We start from the raw sequence: 22,825 nt of genomic DNA on the forward strand, positions 1-22,825 counted from the left end.
CATGTAAGGGTGGTTGGAAGTTTAGGGACCTGAAAGCACTGCACAGTAGCTGTCAGGTTTGGGAAATGATTTCTGAGTCATAGGTGGCTCTATGGGTCACCCTCTCGGAAGTGAATGGCTCGACCGGAATAAGTTCAATCCAATCAAATGCAATATCACCTGGAGTGCTGACTCCCACTTAAAAAACTCATTACCTGAGAGCAAACGGATGAGACTACACAAGGACAGACAAGGCCAATGCTTCTGGAATGACTTTGTTTTTTAAAAAATGTTAGAACCATTTGAAAAAAAGTCTTCAAAGGAGTAAAGACAAATTTCATACATAAGGTTTGCATGTAACTTTCTTCTTCTACTATGGTGCATGGCAGATGGCGCCCAGGAGAAGAATAATGAAGGCAAATCAACTACTCCTTTGCAGTTTTGGTAGGAATGGACCTGACTCCACAATGTCTGCTCCTTCCTGCCTATTAATGTAACTTGCTTTCAAAGGCTCAATGTCCTGCACTGAATTCCTGCTAAATACACAGATGAGATGAGGATGCATATTCACCCTTGAAGGACACTTGGTATGGATCTGCTACAACGAAACAAGATGTTCCTTAGCTGCTGGTCTCCCTGTAGTTCCTCATTACTGTTGTCACCAAGTCAGTGACTGGGTACCAATACCCTGCATTCAACCCAGATATGTGGTGGTGTGATCCTCACAAAAGCACATGGCACTACAGAAGGCAAAGGAAATGACCCCTGCACAGACAAGCCTCCTCTGCAGATGTAAGATAAAAACCACCTGGCTTGGGGGGAAAGAGTTTTTTTTTTTTGGGGGGGTGGGGAGGACGAGGGTATGCTCTTCAAATGTCAAAATAGCCAGTGTCTGCAGCTTAACCTACAATCCTAACTACTCAGGAGGCTGAGATCTGAGGATCATGGTTTAAAGCCAGCCTGGGCACTGTAAAGGCGTAAGACCCTTATCTCCAATCCACCAACAAAAAGCTGGAAGTAGAGCTGGGGCTCAAGTGGAAAGCACTTAGCAAAAAAGCTAAGGGACAAGCCCCAGGTCCTGAGTTCAAGCCCTAGTAATAAAACTGAAATTGCCTTTGGTCTTCAAATACATTGGAATATTCTGATTCCAGGAGAGCACCTGAAAAACATCTAGTTATTGTTGATTACAAGGAAGTTGAGACAGGACATCTGGAGGGCACTGCCTCTCTGGTGACAGCAGAGAAAGCCTTCAATGATGCCTTTTCATGTGTGGCACTTCAGGGTATACAGAATACTTAAAGCAGCAGATGATCTCCAAACAGATCTAAAACTCATAAAGGTACATTGAAATGAGTAGTGAAGCTTTCACACACCAGTAAGTAAAAGGAACCTCACAGGAAAAGCCTCTTTCAGAACATCTTCATGAAGCCATACAAAAAATATTTGGGAAGGAGTAAAGGGCGCAATGAACTCAATGGCAAAAACTTAAAAAAACTTCATCTTGTTAGTACATTTTTAGACAAGCCAAACAATCTTTGTAATAGACCACCTAGGCCAGAAATCAGGACAAAATAAATTCCTTGTCATTTACAAAGAATTGTTTTATCTGCTGAGTCACACAGCAGAGGGCTGCTTTCATGTATTTATATTGTCCTCAGACATTATGACCATCTTATCTTTCTTTTAAAATAATCTTGTAAAGGCAAATCCCAAAATTACCTCTTTCTGTACAAGGTGAATATAATGCATATATAGACCTGGAAATAATTTAAATTCTTAGTGTGAAAGCAAGTAAATTTAGAAGCAGTAAAAATTTCTCCTTTGTGTAAATTTCATCTAGGTATGATAAATACTTGATAATTCAAGTTTATAACTAGGAAATTACTGGAAAGACACCTCATTTATCCATGTACCAAAATACAAAATAACCCCCCCCACCCCGCAAAAAAACAAAACAAAAAAAAAAACCCAAAAGATATCAGGACACACACGTTCAAGTCACTGAAATGGCCAAGAAGCAGTACTTTACTGGTTTATTTGACAGTCCCAAACTATGAGCATGTGCATTTGATATGTCAACAACCCGAGTCCACAGCATGCCAAACATGGAGCACCTGTTAGCCTGGAAACCAAAACACTTTAAAGCTAAAAATACACAAGGTATCTGGATACTATTTCATTGGTTGTCAAGAACGGTGACTACCTGATGTCAAATAATTGAGAATTTAAAATGTTGTGTCAGGTCCTCTTAAGAAAATGAGAAATACTGAGCCTCTATCTATTGTTGTTAAAGTATCAGAGAAATTAAAAGCCAGAAGTTAGAAATTTCTGACTGTCAACACTATTTTTGGATAGTTACAGTATATCATTAGGGACGGCTTGGTTCAGGAGGGGAGAAATGCTCAATACTATATCCAGAATGCCATAAACCAACAAAATACAACCATATCTGGTGAACATGGCAGAGAAAATGGCAATTTGAGAGAGGAGTGCTTGCTTCTAAAGGCATCTCCTTGGAGGTGGCTGAGGGTTGTCTCCATGCTACTGAGAGACGGAGTGATGTGGTGTGGTTACCTTGATTCCTATAACCAAACTTCCACGTAGGCAAAGTTACATGTTCCCAAACTACTTTTTTTCCGTCCACTTGGCTGGCCTCGAGATCCCATGGTCCACGGTGCTGTTTTGGTCTTCCCTCCTTGCGGTGCGGCAGCGAGTGCTGCTATCCATTGAGCAGGTAGACCACCAGCTCATAGGTGGCCATCATAATGGCTGTGTTTGGAATCTGTCTCACAAGATGAGTTGTTAGTCCACGGTACAGAGACCCATAACCTTCTTCCTGAACAATCAAAGATAGTGTCTGAAAAAACGATCTATATTTTGTTCCTTCTTCTCGTAGTCTTGTTCTTACAACTTCTGTTTAGGAAAGAAGTAAAACCATTTTACTTAAACATCACCGATGGCTTTACAAACCCCCTAACCACACCATGCACATCTCATTTGTCAGTCTCTAAGGGTAAGCTCTGGATAAGAGATTTCTACTCTGTGCCAGAGGGGGTGCTAGAATTTGGGCCTAGGAGCTGTTCCTGAGCTCTTTTGCTCTAGGCTAGAGCTCTACCTCTTGAACCAGTCCTGCTTTTTCTTTTTGTGGTTAACTGAAGATAAAGACTCATGGACTTTCTGCCCAGGATGGCTGTGAATTAGGATCCTCAGACCTCACCCTCCTTCCAAGCGTAACATTCCTGGGCCATTGTCACCTGGCTTGGATAGGGATTTCTAAAGTGGAACTTAAGTTCAGTCATATTACAGAAGTACACAGCTTCTAATGTAGCCAAAAACATGCTCACAACTTGAAAGTATCAAGTGTACACTAAAAGGCAGGTACAAAGGGTTACAGACATTCACAAGAAGTATCAAGAGGCAAGGGAATGGTTGTGCAAGTTGACACAGTAAAAAAGACTGCTAAAAAGGTAACCAGTACAAAGCCAAAACTCAAACAGTATCCGATTCACAGCAACATATGTATACTAATGCAAAACATCCTTTGGATAAAGCTAAAAATCTACTCACACACTAGCTGCCAAGCTATGAGAGGCCTAGTCTGGGAATGAAGCAGGCAAAACTCCTAACAATTTGGTATCAGTCCAACTTTCATTTTACATGTTGAGAAACTACAGTTATTGAGACACTTTAGACAAATCGAGATACCAGGTAAGAATCTGGAGATTCCTACTGAAGGATTAAGGAGATTGGAGGCATGGCTCACATTCAACTGCCTACCAAAAGTTTGAGGCTGAGTTCAATGTCCACCCTCTGGTGGTGAGAGGGGGGTGAAATAAAATTTCCCTTTTTCACACATTATTTTAACAAAACCCTCAAACTCCATCCACCACCTTTGACTGGATCTAGGGGAAGAATCTAGGTTAAAGCAGTCTAGGGAACATGTGAATGTGTACTTGAAACCTCTTGTTTTGTCTTAAAGACTCATCCCACTTGCATATTTGGCTCTGAAATGTTACCAACTGCCCTGCTTTCCTCAACGTCACGTCATTTGCCTATGTTACAAAAAAGACAACAACAACAAAAAAATCAAAGGCTACTTTAAACAAAGCAAAGCAAACCAGAAAGCTACGAAAACTCAGTATGTCAGAGATAAATTCTGAAGTGATTTCTTTAGCTATTGCAAAATGGGTTAATATTTTTAAATTTAAAGATAAATTATTGTGTATGTATATTTGCCAATATTCAATAGTGTAAACTAGTTTCAAGTTTGAGCTCTACCACTGATAAGACCTTGGGCAAGTTACTCACTTCCCATACGGAATCTCATGCTATTTTGGCACACTGGGCTAACAAAATTCTACATGCTCTGGAAGCAGAATTCACTCCTAAACGCAGCTGTTCTCACCATGTGGGTATGCGATGGTTGTGGCACAAGTTTTGGAGGTGGCAGCAGCTAGCATCATTCTCACAAAGTCTGAAGCTTCTTTCACAGACTCTTCATCACTTTCCATCATAGATGCAGTCTTACATTCCAGTAGCTTCTGCTTTATACTTTCATAAATAACAAAGTGGATAACAGTCTCTGATATGCCAGCGTATGAGGCAGACATGCCCCGGTAAAATCCTTTGAATCCATCTGTCTGATATACTTTGCGAACACATTCAAAAGCACCCATTCGCCTTTCTCCACGGTTCCTAAAAGACCACAAAAAGAAAACGTTACTGACATTAAGAGGTTCTTTAAAGTAGATGAAATATGCCGAAAGAATATGTCTTTTGAATTATCTTTTGACTCATGATGTGAAGTTTTCTAATTCATCTTTTAGACTTCCTATTTTAGTCCCAAATTTGGGAAATTAGATGGCTATCAGGTAAATAGTTTAAAACACACTTGTTGAATTTCCTTTGCGTTTAATAACAAAAACGATGGAAATGCTAATGATTGTTCTCTACTGAACAAGAAGCATAATTATTTTTCTGTGTATTTGACACACGGGCACTAAAAAGTGCGTGAGACTCTTATTTCTAATTAATCATCAGAAAACTGGAAGTGGCCCTGTGGCTCAAGGGGAAGGGCAGTAGCTTTGAGCTGAAGAGCTCAGGGTTAATGCCCAGGCCCAGAATTCAAGTCCCAGGATGAACAAGAACAAAAAAAGTCAGTAGCATATGAAGGGAAGAATATTGCGAGATGCATATGTCTTGGAGTTACTAGAAAGATTATCAAGTCAACTTTAAATTAACATACCTTGCATCAAGCTGTAACCGAGTTTTTACTAGCCAAATGGGGTTGGTTGCAGTGATCGCAGTAAAACCTAAACAAATATGTTTAAAAATGAATTCCAGTAAAAATGAAGAACACACTACTAAGGTTCTTTAAATTGTATTAATTTTTGTACTAAAGAATATATATAAATATTTAAACTATTGTATTTTACTTTTATTTACAAAATCCATATATCCATTAATATCTATCTTTACTTCCAATCTAGATAACTCCATTTCTGACCTTAACCAAACGATACTTTTATGAGCAAAATCTCACTGTACATAAAGTGCAATTCTAACCTATCAAAATATCCCTGTAGGGTGCACTTAACTCCCTAACTGAATTCAGAAACCCATTTCTCCAGACAACATGTAGGAAATTTGTGGATTCTGGGCTAAAAAAGCAAGTTTCTCTAACAGTTCCTCAGAGTGCATTACCCATCACTACATTCAAAACGATTTCTACATAAACAGTGGTGTTAATGGAGATTTTTGTGTGGCCTCAGGGATACATTCTATTGTAAACATACTGGCGTCACAGAGGCAAGGCTCCTATCATGGTGACCTGGAGAGATCTGTTTTTCATGTCAACACAGGACAACTCAAAAGTTTAAAATGTTAATCATGGGAACCTCCCTGGCAATTCTACAGACAGGAAAGAAAGCTGGGCGGGAGGTAGCTCTAACTTCTCTAAGATCACTATGGTCCTCCAAGATGGCTCAGGTCTGGCAGTAAATTAAGATCTCTGGAGCAGATGGTTCTGGGTTCATGCATAGCTTACTTGCCGTTTTGCGAGTTTGGGGAAAAACAGTAGCACACAAAGTGCAGTCTTAGTGCTACACGGTTTTTATAATTTGCTTTTACATTTAAGATCTGCCACACAAACCACAGAATACTTACAGCAAAGCTACATTCCCCCCCCCCCGCAACTAACCTTTAAACTCAATGAAAATGTACAAAACGTACAGAAGAATGTCTAAGGATCTTAACTTTTAATAGTTTCTATCAAATACTAACAGGTCGATCACAGTATTTTTTGAAAGGTAAACTATAGCCAGCACATTTACAAGTATTTTTGAATAAAATTGCTGTGATGTACTTGGGAATAATTTGCCTTTTAAATTAGTATATAAAATGTGAAACCAATTATAAAACTTTCTTGGCTTTCAAAACGGCTTATATCTACATACACAAAATAATTTTACTAAACTGTTTTCAAAGCCAAATTTAATCTCACAAGGTTCATTTCCCTTCTGTGATATCTGATAATTGGCTAAGTCTAATTTTACTCCCTTACACTTGAGAAATAGCCTGATGTTACAAAGGGATACACTAATAAAACCTATTTAGCAAGCAGGATAAATGGGAAATTTTAATAACTACTGTAATAGTAGTAAATTTGTCAAGATAAAAGTTCCATTTTTAAAGTATTTTTAATACTACATACATAAGCATGGTTTTTTTATGAACATATTCTTGGTCAAAGGAAAGAAAAGAAAAATAGAAAAAAAATGACTAATTTAAATATTTGTCCTACATGGTCAAGGTTAATTGGAAATAGTCACACTGTTATCAATCAGATAAAGTCAATCCCCAATTTAATGGTTGTTCTTTTGGTGCTGAGCACCAAACCTAGGGCATGCTATGAAAATGCTGTACCACTGAGCCACATCCATAATTTGGGGGGTTCTTATTTCTTAAATACTCTGGTTAGCTAAATGTGTCTGTGGTAAGATGGGGGGGAAGGAGGGAGTTAAGCGGCATAAAGCCAACAAAATGTTCTGATTTTTATTCATCATTCTGTAGAAGTTTTAAATTAAGAAAATTAATGTGCATCTCACTTAACTTTAAAAATCAAAGAATCCTTGTATCAAACTTTAAAAAAGCTTACCTAAGGAAAAGCTTTATTTCTAGAAAAAACTTAGTACTCAAGTTTCTGTCCACGATAGTCTTCCAAGTCACAAAATCCCTCAATTTTAAGCTAAGAAAAACTAAACAAATATTATTACTAGGAATAAAAAATTTAAATTAGTATTTGTGCTACTAATAGTCAATACTGGAACAACAGGTATTCTCATTTAACTAAACTTTATTTCTAGGTTTTATTAAAATCTAGCTGGGAGAACGTTATTATGTCTATTATTAGTAATTTGTGCTTAGTCTGTCTTGCCTTAACTCTCCCCCAAATTGGAACTACTTCTTAATACAGACACTAGTTTAACAGGCAGGTATTATTAGGGTGGATAAAAATAATCTATGCTTAATTCATGGCTTTTTAGTTATTGGTCCTGTACGAGTTAGAATTCTGCTTAGTATCTGAGTTTTATGATGACCACTTTCTCTTAACCCAAAATAGTAAATGAAGTAAACATTTTAGGCTAAATGGAGAAAAAACCAATTTATTCTGGAAACGAAACAGAACATTCCCCCCCAAATCTACTTCCCAGAACATCCTCCCCAAATTTACCTAAGCCTGGAATTACTATACTATGCCTAAGACAAGCACACATCAAGATACTGACAATGGTGCTCAACTCTGGAAATTGCTTATCATTTTTTTTGCATTTTAAAAAGCTCTGTGGCATATTTGTTAATATGCTAATTTATATTAATATTTGGAACACTTAAAACGTTTAGACAAGTTGAAGACTGCATGAGATATCATTTCTAAGTTAAAAGGGATTAGTACTGCTCCAAAGTGAGTTAAAGCAAAGTGCCCATATGGCCAGACTGTTAGTAGTGCTGTTAGTGTTTTGTCAGAAAGCTTAGATTTTTATTTTAAATAGTTTTTCTAAATAAAACTCCATTTAATAGTATAAACCATTTAAGAAGCAGATAAATCTCACCTATAGGACTTGCTGAAAATGTCTATCTCATTAAGGGAGTGATACCTATAGTACTATAGTATTTTATTTCAATTAGCTTCTGTAAAAACAAAACCCATGTCCCTCCTAAGAGGCAAGTATTCAAACTGTTTCCAAAATAATTAAAAGTACAATAGCAACTAAAACTACAATAGCTACTAAGACTTTGCATGTTATAGCCTGTATTTATTTAGAAAGTAGTGATATTAAGACTGGTATTTTTCACAAAGAGTAGAAGGCTAAGTATCAACTGATAAGAATGGAAAGCTGTATTAGACTTTTAAATGTTACACTAAGCAACAGAGCTACTGTAAAAATTGGAGGATGGTATGGTACCATTTATAACTATGCAAATGTACTGCTTATCAAATTCTTTGGAGGTCAAGGCTGTTATGGCCAAACTGAAGACCCCAGGCTCACAGGATGACTGAAAAGCACCCCATTCTTCCTTCTAGAAGGATTATAAAGGGATCAGAATTAACACACTCAATAATGCACATACAAATTCAGGAAATAAATTCATTTCCCGCCTTCTATTCATTCCACACTTTATAAAATCCCAGGGTGTGTTTCTTATACTAGAGGCTGCAAGAGATGCTCAGATCAGTACTCACGAGGTTTAAGTTAGTCCATATTTCTACAGGAAGTGACCTGCGGATGGGGAGCATGAGATGACACGATCTCACTCTTTTCTCGGGAGAAATGTACAGTAAATGCCTAAAATAGACACAGGCTTTTCTGTATCATAACAACAAGCAGTGACCTCATCAGAAACATGTGTACAAATTGAATCCCATTGGAAGGATCTGAGAAATATCTGTGAGATCTAACTTTTTTATTCTTTGAAAATTTTAAGTTAAAAGAAAAAGAGGAATATCAGAATGGGCCATTTAAAAATTATTTTTAATGCACCAAAAATTAAAAATTTCACCATCTGCAGCAGTTTCAGAGTCCAAATACTTACCTAAAAGAAGACCAGTTTTGTCTTAAAAGAAAAAATGCTAACCTTGTTTGTGAAAGGGGGCTCTAAAGTAAAATATTTATGGAATCACCATACCCCATTTTTCTGTCATAATTATTTACTATGATAAAGAGCTAAAAACACAACTTTCTTTTATAACAGTCTATTTAGTACAAAATTTAAAAGCCCCGACAAAATATTTGAGTTTGGAAGAATTTATAATGTTTAAATAAGATACATATGTGTTGCTACAAAAGTACCTTTGCTTTTTGCATTCTAGCCAGTAATATTGCACATCCATACTTATGGTCTATTTTGGATTATTTTGTACTTGTGTTCTACAAAACAGAAAACAGGAAGAATGTTTACAAATAAACACACAAAGTAGCTGCCCAACCATCTATCTGGCTGAGTAAATTGCCAGGACAAATAAAATATAGTTAAAAATGATTTAAATAGGCAAGAAAAAAAAGTGTATTTAATACGAGTAAACACTTAACTTTTAATAATGAAAAGTCAAATAGAAAAAAAATTGAAAATTATATGCTATAAAATAAAACCCATTAGGTATTTAGAGAACATATAAGATTACATTATATATTAAAAATGGAACACTAACTTCACAAATACATATTAAAAAAATTCAAATCCATTTCCCTTGATCTTTTTTTCCCTCCCCAGTCCTGGGGCTTGAACTCAGGACTGGGGCACTGTCTGAGCTTGTGCCCTAGGCTAGTACTCTACCAGTTGAGCTATAGGGCTGCTTCAGGTTTTTTCTGTGTATGAGGAATTGAACCCAGGGCTTTGTGCATGCTAGGCAAGCACTGAACCACTAGGCCACCCTCCTGGCTCCTTCCCTTACTTTTATATTGCTACAAATGAAAATGTTTGCATATGCCACATAAAAACTTAAAACTGGGAATTACTACACAAAAACATAATATAACTTCTGGCATACATATCTGTGCCTAAGTATACGAAGAGAGATACTCATTTCATTTAAACAAAGCACACAAAATAAGGCACCCTCAACAACAAGGGTAAACTTAGTTGGCTGGAAGGGAAAGTCAGTTGTAAGGGAAGAAAGCAGGTAAAATACAGAAGACCTATTTGAACTGTCCTTACTGAACTGAGAGGTTACTTGAAATAAACATACATAGTACCCTTACCAAATCCTTAAAAGTGTGTGCTAGTTGGTGAGCAAAATGCGGAGGCAATGTTGACAATTACTTAATTTAATATATTCTTTATATTAAAGCGACAAGGTTAGCATTTTTCTCTTGAATAGCCAGTTAAAAATGATTTTTCACAGGATGATCTCAAAGCACCTCATATCCCCAAACCATTCATATTTAGTCCCGTAGTTGCTCGTGTATAACTGCCATGCTAAGTGTTAATGCTCATGAATAGTGCAAGGAAGCTCTGAAAGCACAATTCTCAGAACAATGCAACTGCAAACAAACCAAAGAAATATCTCCAAGTTACAGTTAAGTGTATAGTGCAATCATCTGTGAACAAACATAAGAATAACGATTCATCAAGATGTATGGAATCATGTTTGGAAACAGTACCAATGCACAAATAAAAACTGAGCTAACATTTGAGCAAAGAAGTATAAAATGACAATTTACTGAATTCAAAATACGATACAGAGTAATATATTCTTATTCTAAAGAAATAAGATGTTCCAAAGAAAATTAAGACATTCTGAAACTCCAGATTGATAGATAATATTTTTAACTTAAAAATACTGTTCATTAAAAAAAAAATACTGTTCATTTACTTTCTTAAAAAGTTCTTCCAAGGAAGCAACATCAGCATTTCTTTATAATTTTCTGGGACTGACAACCACAATGTAACAAGAGCTAGTGCTGTGGGTACAGGTCTGTTTCCTGCACACTTCCTGCCCTTTGCTCTGTGGGAATGATCCATAATAAACTTCTGGGGAGAAGCACATAAAAAATTCTATGTTGACAGATGGTCTCTACCTCTAAATGGATTATTTTTCAAAACACAAAATACTCCACAGAAAAGGTTACATAAATTACCTAACTTGCTCAAGCGCTCCTTGTTGGAAAGTGACAACTTTCATTCTTTTGACTTTAAAGGTGGTCCCTACCAGCTTCAAAACTTTAGTCAGTCAACAATCAATATTAAAAAGCCTTGAAATCAATGTGTAAGATATATGCTAGATGTATTTGTTACATGTGAAGGTTGTCACTGTCAGCATTGAGTATTTCCAACTTACACTTAGTTGGGGTAAGTATGTGTTTCAAACTGAGCCAATTTACTTCTAAAAAGAAAACAGTTAACAGTTTAAGGCTCTCATTGTCAAATATAACTGATATTCAGCTTACTGATAAAAATGGCTACCATTTTTTTAGCATAATTTGAAAATATGAGATGGTTAAACATTCAAATAATCTTAGAAAATGGGAATTTTCTACTGAGAACCAAAGTGCATGATTTTTTTTGAGTATGCATGGCAGCAAATGATTCCAGAACCAGACCTGTCAAACCAAACCAATCTACCAGTTTACTTTAAGGCGGTACAGAAGTCTTCAATCGCCTTAACTCAGAATGATATAGATTCGTCAATAATGACAGAAGAGATCCTGGAAACATTTTAATCTCAAGCATATACATATAGCCAGTGTTGACATTTCAGATATCATCTAGTCTCATTTATGTAGAATGACGTATTTTTTAAAGTATACACATTAGTTTTGGTTACTGATAATGTATCACAAAAATTTCAGCAGTGGAACATTAAATAAATACTTTACCAAGAATTTTAGCGTATTTCAGACAGAAGCCAAAATATGCAGCTAAAAGGGAAAACATACTAACAGGAAATGAGGAAAAGTAAATTATAGTTCTATTACAGTGCAATTATGGTTGGATTCTTAACACTCAAATCACTAAATATGCACTGGATGACACAAGGCAATAGAAACATTATTTTAAAAATCTGTATCCTATCACTTAAAACTCTTAATTTCAAAACTGCAGATTGACAACAGATTTTACATATCCCTAATCAAATCGTTTATTTCAATAAATATAACTTAACCACTAGATGCCAACCAACGAAACGTACACTGATCCTTTTAACTTCTTAGTATAAACTCATCACATTTCATCATTGTCTAGGTTTCAGAACGTTCCTGGTTTTTTAGTCTCATACATTCATACCTGCCATTGCAGCTGAGATCATATGTACTGGGGTAGAATCAGGATCAAACACACCATTCAACTTTTCCTTGCAGTTTGAGTAAGCAGCAAAGTATATTGCTCTAAAACAAAGATATAGATTTTTGTAGGCATGTTTGTGTAACCTGTAAAAGGTAAATTCATCTTCACATTGTTTTTTTTTTTTTTTTTTGGTCAGTGTGGGGCTTGAACTCTGGGAGTATCCCGAAGCTCTTCAGCTCAAGGTCACCACCCTACCTGAGCCTGGGCGGTGTCCTTGAGCTCTTCAGCTCAAGGCTAGGGCCCTACCCCTAGAACCTTAGGGCCACTTCTGTTTTCATGGCTTTGAACCTGATCTTCACATCTCAGCCTCCCGAGTAGCTAGGATTACAGGCATGAGCCACTGCGCTTAGCTACTATTTTTTTTTTAAACTGGTCAAAGGGCTTGACCTCAGGACCTGGAGTGCTATCCTTGAGCTCTTTTTGCTCCAGGCTAGCATTCTACCACTTTCAGTCACAGCTCCACATCCAGGTTTTAGGGGGTTAATTAGAGGTAAGAGGGTGACTAGGACTTTTCTACCCTGGCTGACTTTGAACTTCAATCCTCAGACCTCAGTCTCCTGAGTAGTTAGGATTATAGGTATGGAACAATGGTACCCATCAATCTTTACAATTTTGGAATGAGCTTAAAGACAAAGTCTTAGCCATTTCCGTGTAATGACTTAAAAATTTCCCCATATTTTAAAATGACTCATTAAAGGGAAAAAAGGGGTGAAGTAGGATTGTGGCCTAGTGGTAGAGTGCTTGCCTAGCATGCAGGAAGCACTAGGTTCTATTTAATTCTTCAGTATCATATGGCTAGAGTGCTAGCCTTGAGCAAAAAGAAGTTCAGGGACAGGGTCCAGGATCTGAGTTCAAGCTCTAGGACTACTCCCACACCCCCTCAAAAAGAGACAAACTCAAATAGTTATCTTGAAGTCAGAGCGCTAAGCCAGGTATCAGTGGCTCATGTCTGTAATCCTAACTGCTCAGGAGGCTAAGTCTGAGGATCATGGTTCATAGGCTGCCTGGGCAAGAAGTCTGTGAGATGTTTTATCTCCAATTAACCACCAGAAAACTGGAGGTGATGCTGTGGCTCATGTAGTAGAACGCTTGCCTTGAGCTGAAGAGCTCATGGACAGAGCCCAGGCACAGAGGTGAAGCCCCACAACCTACACAAACAAAAAGATAACCATAATTTTGCTTAATTGATTTTTGTTTTTACCTGGAAGGGGCCACCCCCACTAAATTGGGGCCTAATCCTCTAAACAGGGAACGAGGCCCTTCTTTTTCCAAGATCACCCTGAAAGATTAAAAGAAAAAATAACATTAGATTATACAGACTTCAACCAGGTCTTCATCTGATTATCCCACTCCAATCTCTAATTCCTGCAATTTTATTGTCTTTATCAGTTCCTCAATTCCTCGGCTAGAAACATAATTCTGTCCTGGTATTAAAGTCTCTATTTTTTCTGCCAGAGTTGGGAATCAAACTCAGGGACTTAGATATGGAAGGCAAACACTCTATTATCAAGTCTGGTCTCTATGCGAAAGTTGGAGTACTACAGTTATGACATCTAACCACTGTAGTGGAATGGTACAGCAAAAAGGAGTCACCTCACACCTGTTTAGGGTACCACAATAGTTGTTCAGCATTTCTCTTTCCACTTAAGTTTACTGAGAGCTTATTGCACAAAGAGCGCTTTGTAATTAGGCAAAGAAAAGAGACAGGAAAATGCCCTACCACCGAGAAAGAAATTCCCTGTCAAGTTATGGGGAGCCCTCCCCTCAACAAACAAAACCTAGAATTATATTTAAACAAGCATTTACTAGACCATATTGACATGTAAACACATCCTCAGCAGAAAAAAGGAAAGAGGTAATTGAAAGGCACAAAAGACTTTGAGAGCTAGAAACTCAATTAAATTCTATAGGCAAAAACATTAAAGGAGGTATGCCCAATGCTTAAGTATCTATATACTTAATAAGGATCATAAAAGTAACTGAATAGAGTAGTCAATTAAAAGCCCGAGATAGGGCCAAATTTTTCATTATGAAGTTGGTTATGTCACAGTTCAATGAACTCTGCTGATAATGATGAGATCACAAAGCAACTTTTAGCCATTCTGTTTTCTTACTGGGTACTATAAGGTTTAATTAAATAAATATGGAGCTTTAAAAAGTGTCTGATAAACGAGGAAAATGGGACTAAGATTAACAAACTTGGGGAAAACATGCAAAGGGAAAGCAAAGCTATTGAAAAAAAAAGCAAAAGATATATCACAGAGGTCAAAGAAAGGACTTTAAAGAGACCTTGTTAGTGGTAATAAACATCAAAATCAGGCTATTAAACTACATTTCTTATTAACTAGATAGAAATCTTTGTAACCACCATATCTGAATTCATAATTGTTAATCTACTCAGTTACTTAAGTAGTAACCAGTTTGAAAAGGCAAGATGTGATGAAATCCTATGGTGTGAGGGTAAACACATTGGATGAGTTTATTTGCTACAAAATAAATACTATCGAACTAAGTTCAAACACATCCAGTCCCAAGTGAGCTGATAAAGCAGGCACACAAGTCTAAACTAGTAACATAGTAAAAAGTAAATCTAATAGCTTTGACATTACAACACAATGAAGTAGAGTAAAATATAAAAGCATATTATTTTCAAGCCATCAAAAATGTCAAACAGGGGCCGGGAGTTTGGCCTAGTGGTAGAGTGCTTGCCTAGCATGCACGAAGACCCGGGTTTGATTCCTTAGTCCCACATATATAGCAAAAAGCCAGAAATGGTGTTGTGGCTCAAGTGGTAGAGCCCTAGCCTTGAGAAAATCCAGGGACAGTGCTCAGGCCCTGAGCCCAAGCCCAGGACTGGCAAAAAACAAAACAAAACAAAACAAAAAACCAAAACAACAACAACAACAAAAATGTCAAACAGCTCGAGTTGGCAGCTCACGTCTGTAATCCTAGCTACTCAGGGGGCAGAGATCTGAGGATAACAGTTCAAAGCCAGCTTGGGCAGGGAAGTCTGTGAGACTCTTAATTCCAATTAATCACTAGGAAATCAGAAGTGGGGCTGTGGCTAGCCATGAGCAGAAGAGATAAGACAAAGTACCCACCTCCAGGATAAACAAACAAGACAAAGCAACCCCCCCCCCCAAAACAACAAAAACTCCAAACATGATACTTGATAGTATTTTCAAAATAGGAGCATTTTTGTTTAGGTTACATACATTAAAAATCATGGACTGCATTACTTAGGTGTAAAACACTTGTAAAGAACCTTTTAATACATGGCAGACATAAACAAGTATGTGGAAATGACTGAAGCAAGCGAACTTCAGGAAACCAAGAGTGCTTTGCCTTACTTCAGGCAATGGAGAGGTCCGGGAGACACCACTCGGTTGACACTGGCTCCAGCCATGGTGTTCAGCTGGACTTCAGAGATATAGAGTGTCACGGCGGATGACTGCAGTCGTGTCTTCACAACTTCCAGTGGACATGTCAGGATGGCTCCCACGGTACCCCCACATCTACCAGAAACCACAAGTCAGTACCTGTGCCCAGTACCCTCACCTAAGTAGGCTCCTGCAGTTTTGCTATTTTAAAGTTTCCCTGATTGCTAAAGGAAACCAAAGTATAATATCAACCCAGGAATAAAAAGCAGCAATTCAAACGGTATTTGCTGGTAATAAAATTACTGGAAAAGCCACGTTAAGACTTTAAAGGGTGATTTTGTGTTCCATTCCATGGATGACTTGTGGCACTACATTATTTGACATATATTCTCCCTTTCAAACTCTGATTCTTTTAACACCTAGCCAATGGTTTTCTAAAACACTAAGATCAAAATAAACTGATGATGGTAACCATACATTATTTCTCCTTATTGTTTCATTGTCACATTGTTTCATCCTTATTGTAGCCACATGTGGATGAAAGGAAAGGTAGACAGGTCTGTCTTCCAAAGTCCTCAAGAAGCCTAAAGTTCAAGGGCACCAACAGCTCCATCTGCCACCCCTGTGTGAGGTGAGCATGGTGGGAAGGTACACTGAGCAAGTAGGCCCTTAACCAGCTATGGCCTCTGCCAATACCTTCATCCAGAAGGACCAAGGCTTTAGAAAATAAATAGAGTTGTCTATGAACCACCTGATGTATAGCAGCTCAACTGGGCTAAGGCATAGGAAAAAAAAAAAAGTAAAAATCAAGAAAATGAGGTTTTTAAAAAAGCCGGTCATTATCTATACTCTTAAGCATTTTACTTTTGCCTTTTTCTGACAAGAAAGTAACTAAAATAACTTAATCACAAAAAAAATCAACATTAACTGTTTGGGAGTTTCTTACTGAGTTAATAAATAAGCAGCGCAGTGGCTTATGCCTGTAATCTTAAGTTACTCAGGAGGCTGAGATCTGAGGATCAGTGGTTCAAAGCCAGCCCAGGCAATACAAAGCCATGAGACTCTTACTTCCAATTAATCACTAGAAAATGGGAAGTGAGGCTATGGCTCAAGGATAGGGCAGTAGCCTTGAGCTGAAGAGCTCAGGGACAGTGCCCAGGCCAGAGTTCAAGCCCCATGATACCCTCCTCCCCCAAAAAAGTAGGTTCATAGATTTCTTGCAATAGTAATTACTACCAATGGAAAGTTTTCTCACTATTCAAAGACGTAGAGGAAAAATTCATCTAGTTATACATATGAAGTGGGCTGGGAATGTGACTTAGTGGTAGAGTGCTAGTCTTGAGCAAAAGAAAGCTTGGACAATGTTCAGGCCCTGCATTCAAGCCCCAAGGCTGGTGCAAAACAACAAGAACAACAACAACAACAAAAACCTCCCTGAAATTTGTGGCTCAAATAGGGAAAACAAAAAGGAATGGCTTCATGGCAGACAAAGATTGATGATAGAATCACTACACAATGTATAACTCTAAGCATTTAAAACATTTCATGTTGTTTGTACCTGCATGTTCAGACATGTCATGTTATTAGGAGATATAACTAAAACCAAACTCTTACCTGCATTCTTTCTTGCTATCTGCCATGATCTATAACTCAACCTAACTAAAGGCCTTACAAACTATTAACTCTGGCAAAAGCATAATGGGATCAAAGGGTGTCTTAAAGCAAGCACGAGTTATGCATGTGAGAGAATGGCCCAGACTCAAGGTCCAGTACAGGTGGGTTTCAAATGTTCCTATTTAACAACAGTGACTACAGGTTACTAAAAAAAGCTTTCCAAAATTTTGGTAAGTGTATCTGTAAATATATACTGAGCTGGGAATGTGGCTTAGTGGTAAAGTGCCTGCCTAGCAGGTATGAAGCCCTGGGTTTGATTCCTCAGTAACACATAAACAGAAAAACCGAGAAATGGTTTGGGGGCTCAAGTGGTAAAGTAGTAGCCTTGAGCAAAAAGAAGATCAGCAAAAAGGTCAGGGATAGTGTTCAAGCCTCAGGACAGGCAAAAAAAAAAAAGTATGTATGTATACATATGTACACACACACACACACAAATACATAATTTTTATTATTAGGAAAACTCAGGCTGTACATTCAGAAAATTCTTGCTTAAGATTACATGCCTTCGGGGGGGAGGGAAATGGGTACCAAGACATGTGAAAGGGTAACAATGTATGTGAATTAATGCACCTTCTATCTGGCAAATATCATGTAACCCTTTTACTAATTACAATAAAAAAATGCAAAAAAAAAAAAAAAGATTACATGCCTTCATGAAAGGTTACTCTTGGTTCTTCTAAAGCATTCTGAGGTTAACCCACAGGGCACCAGTACATGTAGTAGTAATCCAGGAAAACAAGACTAGCAAGTCAGCTCTCTTTTTCCTATGTAGTTACCACAAAAAATAGTAAGTAAAAAATAGATTTCACAACTTCCAGCCTTCACAATTGTACAAGACTAAGAAATGAATTTAGTGTCGTGAAGAATATTCTCAAAATTTAGGGTCTAAACTTTGACATCCATATAAAGAATTAAGATGTCTTCAACGAGTAGCATTGCCAGCACAATCTCCTTTGCGTTTCTGTAATGCTTAGCACACACAGTCTACAGATATGAATTTAAAAATTAAGTGAAAACAGAACTAGCAGGACTTTTCAAGATTACCCCTCATTTTACATGTATGAAAAGCTGTTTGATCTTAAGTCAATTCTCATTATTGTGAAGGACCCAGGTGACTATTGTCTTTCTTTTTCTGATGTGTGTCTTAAAAAGGTAAAAGCAGGGCCAGGAGTTTGGCCTAGTGGTAGAGTGCTTGCCTAGTATGCACAAAGACCCGGGTTCAATTCCTCGGTACCACATACATAGAAAAGAGCCAGAAGTGGTGCTGGGGCTCAAGTGGTAGAGCTCTAGCCTTGAGAAAGTCCAAGGACAGTGCTCAGGCCCTGAGCTCAAGCCCAGGACTGGCCAAAAAAAAAAAAAAAAGTTAAAAGCAAAAGCTGGGTGCTGGAGGCTCACACCTGTAATCCTGGCTACTCAGGAAACTGCGATCTGAGGATCAAGCCAGCCAGGACAGAAAAGTCCACGAAACTCTTTATCTCCAGTTAATCAGCAAGAAGCTGGTAAATGGCTCAAGTGGTACATTGTCAACTAGGAGCAAAACAGTTAAGGGACAATGCCCGGTAGGTCAAGCTCCAGTACTGATAACTGCATACAACAAAATTGCTGTCATTTTCTAAGTAACTGGGAAGGAAGACATCTAACGGGGCTGAGTTCAGCAAAATGGCTGTAGCAAGTATAGCTGGCAACCAAGGTACCAAAACTTCGGGCTCCGTCGTGCTGTCCACACGCGCAGTAGCTACCATCAGGGTGGCAGAGGTCACCCCCACTTCCTACCTAACAGCGGCCAAGCATACAGCAGGGCTTGGCTGGTTTTCCTGGGGTCGACCTCGCTCCCAACAAGAAAAGGCTCTGACTCCAAAGACCCTGCACCTCGTATCTCACAAAAGCTGGGGTAGGGCGGCTTCCGATCGCTGCCAGGGGTCACCCCAGCCTTGCAGGGGGGCTCAGGCCCCCCGAACCCCCGCCCCGCCCCCCAGCCGTGCAGGACCGGAAACGGCCGCCCGCTCGGCGTGGGAGCGACGTGAGGCGGCCCGGCGCCCATTTTGTCCTCGGTCTCCACCATTCCCATCCCATCTTCCCACTCCATGCCCGGCCAGGCGACCTCCGCGAGGCCCCGGGGCACAGTCCGCTCCCGGGTTCCGCTAGGCCGCAACGTGAGGCCTACGGTCGCCCGACCCGGCGCGCCTCGGCTTCCGCACCGCCGACCCGGGGCCCGCCCGCCCTGGGGCGCCGCCCGGGTGGCGTCGCCCTCGCTTCCCCGCCCCGGGGCGCCCCGGACTCCCCCCCCCCGACTGCCCATACGCACCCCCCGGCAAACAGATGCACCAGCGTGTCCCTCTGGTTCATTCTCTCTCCAGCATGTCCTCCGGGCGCTGAGGCGGGACGCGGATCCAGCTGCCCGCAACGGCCGGCGTCTTCGGTACCGGAAGGAGACGTAGGACGTCCCGAAAACGGCCTCTGGGGAGCTCGGTGGAGACGCGGCTGCAGCAAGCAACCGACGTACCCTCTCCCCCGCGGCGCCTTCGCCGCGCCGCCGCCCGCTCCGCCTCAGCGCTCTGCGCGGCTGCAGGGGGCGTGGCCATTCCCGAGGTTTACCCCCGCCTCCCCTCCCATAAACAGAGACTCCCATTGGTTCCGGGGGAGTGACGTCAAGGGACCCGCTGCCCGGTTCACGTGATGGCCCAGGTGGTGGGTGGGGTTTCCGTGTCAGAGCCGCGGCGAGGCCCGAGCGCGTGCCGAGGCGGGGAGGGGGAGGGGGAGGAAGCGGAAGTGCGTCGTCGCGTCCTCGCACCTAACTCCGCGAAACCGGAAGCTGGTCCCCGTGGCGCCTTGGGGTCGGCTGAGGAGGTTGGCGTCCTGGCGTCGCCCTCACACCTCGTTCTGGAGAAGTGTTTGTGCGAAGGTGCTCACGTGTGGTGTGGAAGAAATAAGAAACGGACCGCCCTGCGCGCGGTAAGAGGCAGGAATCCGGGGTGGAAAGGGGGTACAGAGGTGAACGGTGGGGTTTCGGCCTCCGGGGGAATCCCGCGCAGTCGCCACTGACTGTGAGGTAGATTCGTGAGAAAAAAAATAAAATATAATAAAAAATAATAAAACATAACTTCCGGCCGCCAGTGCCCCACGCTTGCAGTCCCGGCTACTCAGCGGAATTGAGGTTCTGGGCCAACTCGAGCAGAAAAGTCACGGAGACGCTGACGTCCGTACTGACGGTGCAGAAAGCCGCGAGCGGAGCTGTGGCTCAAGTGGTAAAGCACCGGCCTGGAGTTGGAAGGGGTAGGGGACGAAGCAGGCCGGGCCTGGCGCTCCGGGGTGCGCGCGCAGTCTGGTTCCCACGGGGCTCCGCAGGCTCCGGGCTCCTCGCTGGACTCTGAACACTGACTGTCCTGTGGGGTAACTGCCCCCCCCCCATAACCTCACGGGAGGAAACAGGTTTGGAATAACTGTCGTGCCCAGGATGACCCAGCTCGGCTTGGATTTGAATCCAGGCAAAATCGGTTTCCAAGGCTTTGATTTGCTCGTTAAGAGGGGGAAAAAATGCGCAAAATCAGAAAAGTAGGAACTACGACGGAAAACAGTCACCCCCTAATCACTGCCCACACCTGCTGCATCGATACCTCAAGATCGGTCTCATTTATAATGGGTTTGTTGAGTTTTAATACCCCCTCCCTGTCTCCTACCCTCCCTCCTCCCCCTCCCTCCTCCTCCCTCCCCCTCTCATAAATACTTAGAAGTGAATTTCCTGGGTTAGATGATAAAAACTGCGTTGAACCTTTGGAGTTGTCAAACTTTTCCAGGAGGCTGTGTCATTTTAAGTGTATTTGAAAGATAATAATGTCGCCATGTTTTTCGCATTAAGATTGTTCCAGTAATTCTGTCTCAGGAGGCTTCCACAACTGGGAAGAACTGTTAGGTTCTGTGGCAATTATTCACCGGTGTGAGACGCCAGACTGCCTGGCACCTTCAGACCACGCCACTGGGGGCGTGGCCAACGGGGGGCCGGAGGGTCTTCTGGGAGTTGTAGTTTCTTCATGGTGATGCACATCTGTTGATCATCCTTGACAGAGTGGTAGCCATCTGATTGCTTCCTCAAACCTAACCAAACCAAACCACTGAATTACATAAACATGCTCTCTGTGAAGCAAAGAGGATTAGGCTTCCCAATTGTTACTGGTTCTAATTTTAATTGCTAAAGGGCTGATTAAAAATTCTTCACAGCCATAGGTGCAGTGGAACATAGATAAACTGACGTCACAGGCTTCGAGTACTTAAACCATTAGCATGTAGTAATTTTCCTGACTTAGAAATCTTTCTGTAAGCTTCCAGCCTTGGGTTGGCAATGTCAATTTTAAAGGGTTTCATTTTATATTGATAATCTCTATCATTTTATTGTGTGATCAGAAGATTATATCCTCTTAGCCAGATATCATTTAATGTCTTCCTCAATTTTGTTTTGTTTCTTTTCTCTTTTGCCAGTCCTGAGGCTTGAACTCAGGGCCTGGTTGCTGTCCCTGAGCTGTTTTTGCTCCAGCACTCTACCACTTCAGCCACAGTGTCACTTCTGGCTTTTTCTGTTTCTGTGATTCTGAGGAATCTAGGGCTTCATGCATGCTAGTCCAACACTCTACCTCTAAGTCACATTCCCTGCCCCTCCATTTTACTTTTAGTAGCAAATTCAAATACATAGGGACATCAGGAAAAGATTAAAATCCCCCTTTGCCAGCCTCCTTTCTAAGTCCTATTAACAGTGAGTTGAAGTTCTCAGAAACTCTACCATCATGGCCATCAACATTTCAGATTTTTGCAGCATTTTCTATGTTCAGGTGTGTATTTTTTTTGTTTTAAAATTTACAAGACATTTACTGCATTATAACTGATATACAGTCATTTACTACATTCATTTAAAGTGTAACTTGATATGATTTTTTTTTTTTTGCCAGTCCTGGGCTTGAGCTCAGGGCCTGAGCACTGTCCTTGGACTTTCTCAAGGCTAGAGCTCTACCACTTGAGCCTCAGCACCACTTCCAGCTTTTTCTATATATGTGGTACCAAGGGATCGAACCCGGGTCTTCGTGCATGCTAGGCAAGCACTTTAACCACTAGGCCAAGTTCCTGGCCACTTGATATGATTTGATATATAACATCAAGATAGTAAATATATCTCCAACCCCTTTCCTGTAATAGAAAATTTTCATTCCTCATTGTAATTTCCAATTTCCTTCTACCCATTCAGACAGCTACTATCTGTTCTGCTACTCTAGATTCACTTACATTTTTCTAAAATTTGGTTGGTAAAGAACCAAAGTGTATTTCCTAGCAAGTGGAACATCCTAGGTTTGATCCCCAGTACCAAAAAAGAAAAAAAAAAGCCAAAGTATATATCCTATCTTTTTTTTTTTTGCTTTGATTTCCTTTGTTAACCATAATTATTAGCTATTGTGATATCCATT

The 22,825-nt window shown here is 40.2% G+C and overlaps 1 protein-coding gene and 1 long non-coding RNA gene across 3 annotated transcripts in view; one reads left to right on the plus strand and one right to left on the minus strand.

The window, feature by feature from the left end:
• Nucleotides 1–1,996: 1,996 nt before the first annotated feature.
• On the minus strand, nt 1,997–19,923 carry Slc25a36 (solute carrier family 25 member 36). Its single transcript, XM_090323558.1, has 7 exons — nt 19,684–19,923; nt 15,675–15,839; nt 13,526–13,603; nt 12,265–12,365; nt 5,225–5,291; nt 4,385–4,674; nt 1,997–2,892 (listed from the first exon to the last, which is right to left on the minus strand). The coding sequence occupies exons 1-7, from the start codon at nt 19,722–19,724 to the stop codon at nt 2,699–2,701; spliced, it is 936 nt and encodes a 311-aa protein (XP_090179684.1). The 5' UTR covers nt 19,725–19,923; the 3' UTR covers nt 1,997–2,698.
• Nucleotides 19,924–20,170: 247 nt separating this feature from the next.
• LOC150043023 (uncharacterized) overlaps nt 20,171–22,825 on the plus strand; it is a 113,007-nt gene continuing 110,352 nt past the window's right edge. For both annotated transcript variants that reach the window (XR_016533477.1, XR_016533479.1), the window contains exon 1: nt 20,171–20,330. This is a non-coding gene — a long non-coding RNA (uncharacterized LOC150043023). The remainder of the gene's footprint in view (nt 20,331–22,825) is intronic.

This window comes from Megascapheus bottae, chromosome 32 (genome assembly GCF_031878675.1).
Source record: "Megascapheus bottae isolate mThoBot1 chromosome 32, mThoBot2.hap1, whole genome shotgun sequence".
In the NCBI taxonomy this organism is placed as follows: Eukaryota; Metazoa; Chordata; class Mammalia; order Rodentia; family Geomyidae; genus Megascapheus; species Megascapheus bottae.

Excerpts from the sequence above, each read along its gene's own strand:
- Slc25a36 (XM_090323558.1), bottom strand. The coding sequence starts at position 19,724 with ATGAACCAGAGGGACACGCTGGTGCATCTGTTTGCCGGGGG. Across the intron at positions 15,840-19,683 it reads GTGCATCTGTTTGCCGGGGG|ATGTGGGGGTACCGTGGGAG; the intron begins GTGCGTATGGGC and ends GGTTTCTGGTAG. Across the intron at positions 13,604-15,674 it reads GGACCTCTCCATTGCCTGAA|GGTGATCTTGGAAAAAGAAG; the intron begins GTAAGGCAAAGC and ends TTAATCTTTCAG.